We start from the raw sequence: 6622 nt of genomic DNA, 5'->3' as shown, positions 1-6622 counted from the left end.
AGAGAAAACGGAGAAATTTCAGAATTTTAAGTGTGAAGAATGAGGCCAAGTCACTAAATTTATAAGCAATAAAAAAGTGAGATGGAAAGGTGCAATCCAAAATATGTTTTTTTTTTTTTTTTTGCATTCACACCAAAAACCCCAACAGCAGAATCCCCAGAAGTTGCAAAGTATAGACAAGAATGAGTAATTTTCCAAAGTTTAGGTTAGGTCAAACTATTTATTGTTAGTTAGTGTGACATAAAAACTGGTTTTAGGCGCTCTAGTTTTGTTGGTCCTTACCAGGTAAGAGGTCAGCGGTTCAACACTTGCTAACAGTAACATTTGGCAGAAAGAGCTCAAAAAGAATACAGAGAGTAGAAACAGACGTGTGCGTGTACCACAGATCGAAACTGACCTCTATATTTTGGATACTTTATTAGTATATTGTTCCATGTCTATGTTCGCTGATCTAATTTTTTCACTCTTCTAACTCGAATCTTTTACTTTTTCTTGGTGATAGTAAACATGTTACACGTTGGCAGCAGAAGCAAAACCATATCCCTCTCAGATTACAAAGTCACAAATGGCAAGTTTTGTTCTTCAACACTCATTATTAATTAATTTGTCCATCTGTTGGTAATCATGCTCTAAATTTAATCCCTTTTGTTTCCTTTTATTCAAAGGATACGGATTTTACCACATAGTAAGATGCAACTGCAACCATGCTTCATCATCGGTACATAATTTTAAGCTGTTCTTCTATGATTTGGATAACTGTACCTTTTAGTTTATTTAATCACATTTTTATCCTCTAATTAATTGTAATGACTACAGGTGCGGCCCCAAGAGGTAATTATAAAGGAGAGAATAAGAAAAATGTTTGGGAAAATAGAGATATCTCCATCTTGCTATGACACTGCTTGGGTAGCCATGGTCCCTTCAAGAGATGAGCCGAAGCAGCCATGTTTTGCACAGTGCTTGGATTGGATCCTTGAAAATCAGAGAGAAGATGGATCTTGGGGTTTGAGTCCTACCCACTCATTGCTTGTGAAAGACTCCCTTTCTTCTACTCTGGCTTGTTTGCTTGCTCTCTCCAAATGGAGTGTCGGACACAAGTTAGTCCAAAGAGGTAATTTTGTATTATACGTTCAAACTTAAAATGAACATAAAGAAGTTAATTAAAGACATATATACCTACACCAAAGTAGAGAATTAATTAGGTTGAATTTTAGTAAAAGCTTACTTTAAACATGTCATCTCCTCCCAAGTCCCAATACAAGAAAAGAGATTTGAGAAAGGTAATATGATCAAAATTTACATGTAATATTATTTATGCTGAAAAGATTTTATCAAATTTGTGTATGATTCAGTAGGCGTTTGGACATAAATATTGTAATTTTTGAAAAAAAAAAAGTAATATTTGAAGTTAAGTTAAAAAATGGTATTTGGAATTTGAAGTTATGTTTGGACATGCATTTCACTTGAAAAATATTGCAGTTTTGTGAAGGGAGATTTTTTCTTTTTCTGAAAATTTTGAAAAAGTGATTTTTGTAAAATTCATTTTCGAAAAATTTCAAAAAACTTGCAAAATTTCAAAGACAAACACATTTTTGAAAAAAAAAAAAAAAAAAATTAGGAACAAACGGGGCCTTAGTATTTCCTTTATTCTTCCATTTCCAGGACTGGATTATATAGGAAGACAGAGTTGGTCAATTGATAATAAGGGTCAAATTTCAGCGGGAGGATTCGATATTATATTTCCTAGCATGATCAAGTATGCAAGGGAACTGAACTTGAATGTGCCTTTGGACCAAAACCTCGTAAATGTCTTGTTCCAGAAACAAGATTCAGCAATGGAAAGGTATGTACCCTTAAAATAAAGGTTACTAGCTAGTACTATTTATGGGATGAAAAAATATCAATTATACCCATATAAAGTCTTTTGCTAATTTGAACCCAGGAATGATCTGATGGAGTGTAAAACCAACCCTGAATATTACTATGCCGAAGGCCTTGGCGAATTATGTCAATGGGAAGAGTTGATGACTTATCAAAAGAAGAACGGATCACTTTTCAACTCACCAGCCACTACTTCAGCTGCTTTGGTTTTTCATTGCCATGATGAAAAGTGCCTTGGATACATAAATTCAATCCTGAAACAACACAAAGATTGGGGTATGTATAATGATCATGAAATATTATATTATTGCTAGCTCTGTATTAGGTTTTATTTGGTGTCAAATGAACAGGTTAAAACTGGCAGAATCAATAAATAGGCGAATAGAAATGGACTAAGCAATGGATCATCACCTTTCAAAAGTATTCAAATGAAATTATGTCTCATAATTTTATGTTATCTCCACCCCTTTTTCCATTGCTAATATTTACTTTCTTCTTTCTTTTCTTGGCGCGTCTATGCGAAGTTCCTACTATTTATCCTACGACAATACCTACACGTCTGCAAATGGTCGATACCCTGCAAAAGCTGGGAGTGGACCGACATTTCGAAGCAGAAATCAGAACTGTTCTAGATGAAACATACAGGTAACTTTCGATAGATCATATACCTTGATTAATAAATCCATCTTTTAGTCTTATCAACATGTAATCCTGATTAATGACAAACAGACTTTGGGAGCAAAAGGACGAAGAGGTTTTTTCAGATGTTGCTTATTGCGCCATGGCGTTTCGACTATTACGGATGTACAACTACAAAGTTTCCTCTGGTTTGTTGATAAAAATCGTTTAATTACTCACCTTAAAAATTTGCACGATTGAAGAATTAATTTGCTAACATTTTGCAGAAGAATTAGCACGATTCATAGGTCAAGAACATTTCATCAATTCGTTAAATGCACAATGTACAAGTCATGAGGATGCAATTCTTGAGCTACACCAAGCCTCACAGTTGGCCTTTGATGAGAAAGATCACATTCTGGATGAAATAAGTACTTGGACAGAAGCTTTTCTGCAGCAGGAGTTATTAGAGGACAGTAATCTTGATAGGATGTCACAAAACGAGGTATATTACGTAATTATACTAATTGATGCTAAGATATTTTTTTATTGTTTTTCATTTTCTACTATCAATTTCTTATTTCATTTTAATCCCATGAACAAGGAGAGTGATCATAATCTTGAGCAAATTAAATAATGCTAGGTGGAACACGCTTTGAGGAATTTCAGTGCAACCCTTGAACGAGCCGAAAATAGACGATACATCGAGTCATATGATGTAAATATGTTCAAATTTTCAAAAACAGCTTACAGGTAAAAAGGTTCGGTTCTCTTGACTCATACATGTCTATGTTATTTCTATCTGTTTTTCAGATGAAATAATCTCTTATGCTCACTTATAATTTGAATAGAAGAAAATGACATTACAAAGATCTCGTGTTTAATTTATAGATCTCTTGTGTAATTTTTAACTAATCTCCTTTACTTTTTATAAAAAGGGACATTTGTAATGGACTATAAAACCAAATCTTCTCCTTTTTTTCATCCAAAACAACAATGTATGTGCACGCCACGGACAATAGGAATAGATAGAACCAATTAAACAGGACTCTGCATCCAACTAGAAATTCTTCGAAGCTACCTTGTAATTACATCAATGATACATTTGTTAAATGTCGCTGAGGAAATATGATATTGTCTCCTTATATGATCTTGAACGGTCCTCACTTCATGAGCTAGCTTGTAGAGTTGAGGTATGCCTATTTTCTTTATATGGTATCAAGGTCAAACCCTTATCCCTATTCTTTGTGTAACCAATGTTGGGCTCCAAATGTCACGTTGCCCACGTTTCTAATGTCTAGTTTTCAGTGTATTTTCACCTTATGGGCTAGCTTTTAAGATAGGATTTAGGCAATTCATTTACGAGTAGTTTCCGGGTGTCATTATATAAAATTGCTTTATAGGTTCCTGCCATTTTAACAATGCAATTTGTTGTTTTCTTTCTTTTTAGGTCCCCCAACATATACAACATGGATTTCACACTATTCTCTATGCATGATTTTAATTTATGCCAAACAGTACACCAGCAAGATATTCAAGAACTCAAGAGGTATCACAACCAGCTCTTTTGACTCGAACATGACATACTTAGATGCATTGCTCCCCAATATATTTTACTATCATTTAGTTTTTTTTTGCTTTTTCAAACTTTTTGTAGGTGGTATGAAGATTGCAAACTAGACCAATTAGGAATTTCACCAAAATATATATACACTTCATATATGCCAATGTCTTCATTATTCTTCGGACCTGAATTCTCGGATGCTCGTTCCGTGTTTGCAAAATATGTTTTGCTCACAACTCCACTTGATGATTTTTTCGACGAATTGGCTTCCCAAGAAGAGCTGCTCAACTTAATCGAATTAGTAAAAGGGTACTATAACTGTTCTTGTTCTCTTTATTTTTTCCAGAAAATCAGTTCCTTTGTCCTTCAATCCATAGTTTTACTTTATTTTTGAGAAGTGTTACATAACTTTATCTATTTACAGGTGGAATCGGCATTCAACCATTGGCTACGTTTCGGAGAGAGTTGAAATTTTATTTTTAGCAATATACAAAACATTTAATGAGTTTGCAGCCAAGGCAGAGATTATGCAAGGTCGATGTGTGAAAGATCAAATATTTGACTTGGTACGCTATAGTCTGGTAATTTATTTTTTGGTTAGTGATTTCTCTCATTTGCTTCTAATTGAAAGGAGTGATATACTCTGGACAGTTTCTTGATGTTCTGAATTGCATGATGAGAGAAGTAGAATGGTGGAGAGAAGAGAAGACACCAAGTGTAGAAGAATATTTGTCAATTGCCTGTGTTACTATAGCTGTCAAAGCTATTCTTTTTACAACACAATATGTTCTTGGGCCAAAACTTTCGGAGGAAGTTATAAAAAGTGCAGAACTTGGTGAAATATGCAAATGTACGACTATGGTGTGTAGACTCCTTAATGACACTCAAACTTACAAGGTGAGTTCTTCATTTATTTCTTCGTTCATTTGATAGTTACACTATAAATATCTAAAAAATGGTTGTCCGGTGCACTAAGCTCCTGCTATATTTAGGGTCCGGGGAATACTAGACCACAAGGGTCGATCTTTTGTACACAGTCTTATCCTGCATTTCTATAAGAGACTGTTTTAACGGCTCGAACTCGGTGACCTCCTGATCAAATGGCAGTAACTTTACCAGTTACACTATAAATATCTATTTAACAATATCTTTTGGTTGCAGAAAGAAAAAGAAGAGAGGTCAAGTAACATAGTCAACATACTCGTAACACAAAGTGAAGGAACGGTTTCGGAAGAAGAGGCAGTAGAAGAGGTAAAAGAAATGCTGGAGAAGAACAGAAGAAAATTGCTGAGAATGGTGCTTCATAAGAAAGAAAGCAGTCAGTTGCCGCAAGTATGCAAAGATCTGTTTTGGAACACGAGCAAAGTAGCTCATATTCTATACTCAAACGGCAATGAGTTTCGTTCTCCAGAGGGACTCAAGAGTAATATAAACGCATTATTTTACAAACCAGTCGACCTATCCCCAACACAAGCCTAATATAAGAGTCGCGCCAAATAGCCAGTGCTGAAACCCCAAACAGATTTTAATGAGTTTTGTTGTTCTTAAACTGAATGTTAGCTTATCCTGATGCTATATATCTCTATGACCAATTGTGTTCATTGATCACAGAGCATTTGGAAAATTTCCTTTTGTCTTCTATACTTCAACCTATTGTTAGTTATGTTGTAAAATGTAGTGAGACCTTCAGTTAGGTTGTTGAAATAATTAGAGTTATATTTAAGAATGTTTTCAAAGTTTGATTTGCCATTTGTCAGTCAACAGCTAAATCTTGTCACCACATGATTGGGAGACTATATATATATATATATAAAAGGTGTAGGATCTCTAGTTGAAAAGATTGGGAGACTATATATATATATAAAAGGGGTAGGGATCTCTTCCTTAAAATATTTCTTCAGTTTTGTCAACTCTTCACTATTTACCTTCTTCGTCTCCAAAAATTCCAATTTCAAGACTCATTTCTGTTATTTCGTGAATCAACGTACCTTACTTTGGTACTTGTGGCAAGGCCTAAAAATCAAAGGTCAAATAGATTGCTACTCCGTACCCATCCATAAGTAAGCGATAGATACCTTCTGTAGTTAGGTACCAATTAGTATTCTGACGAGTCCAGAGCAACACATTCATAACCAACTAATATTTTGGGGAATCAATTATTGTTGAGTTAATAATGGGGTCTATTTACTGAGGTGCCCACGAGATTCTCCCAATGAACATGGTCAAATAGCAGATGTGCACATGTTTCCTTGTTTCTTCGAAAAGAAATTGCATAATACAACTTAGAAGTTGTATAAGGTCGAAGTCGAGCTCGGTATACCGAACTAGAACCTGAGGTCGATACCGGACTCAACGTAGATTAGGCTTAGAACGTGGCAATCACAGACTGGAGATTGACAACCACAGACTGGAGATTGACCTCGCGTCTCACCGAACTAGAACCTGAGGTCGGAAGACCTGCCTTCGAGGAACGTTGAGTCCGGTATCGACCTTAGCCTCGAGCGAGCTCGGAAATAACAAACGGAAGACCGAAGTATCCGCGACCGGACGGATATTACG

The 6622-nt window shown here is 35.3% G+C and overlaps 1 protein-coding gene across 1 annotated transcript; it reads left to right on the top strand.

Annotated features, from left to right (window-relative positions):
- Positions 1 to 200: 200 nt before the first annotated feature.
- Positions 201 to 5812, top strand: LOC107777736 (cis-abienol synthase, chloroplastic-like). The gene is made up of 15 exons (XM_075251667.1): positions 201 to 370; positions 503 to 568; positions 666 to 718; positions 817 to 1111; positions 1663 to 1843; positions 1943 to 2157; positions 2406 to 2526; positions 2611 to 2708; positions 2787 to 3004; positions 3143 to 3252; positions 3950 to 4048; positions 4157 to 4372; positions 4488 to 4629; positions 4715 to 4960; positions 5225 to 5812. The coding sequence occupies exons 2-15, from the start codon at positions 508 to 510 to the stop codon at positions 5540 to 5542; spliced, it is 2373 nt and encodes a 790-aa protein (XP_075107768.1). The 5' UTR covers positions 201 to 370; positions 503 to 507; the 3' UTR covers positions 5543 to 5812.
- The last annotated feature ends 810 nt before the right edge of the window (positions 5813 to 6622 follow it).

The sequence above is a fragment of the Nicotiana tabacum genome, chromosome 1 (genome assembly GCF_000715075.1).
Source record: "Nicotiana tabacum cultivar K326 chromosome 1, ASM71507v2, whole genome shotgun sequence".
Taxonomy (NCBI): Eukaryota; Viridiplantae; Streptophyta; class Magnoliopsida; order Solanales; family Solanaceae; genus Nicotiana; species Nicotiana tabacum.
This window is presented reverse-complemented; position numbering and strand designations above follow the sequence as displayed.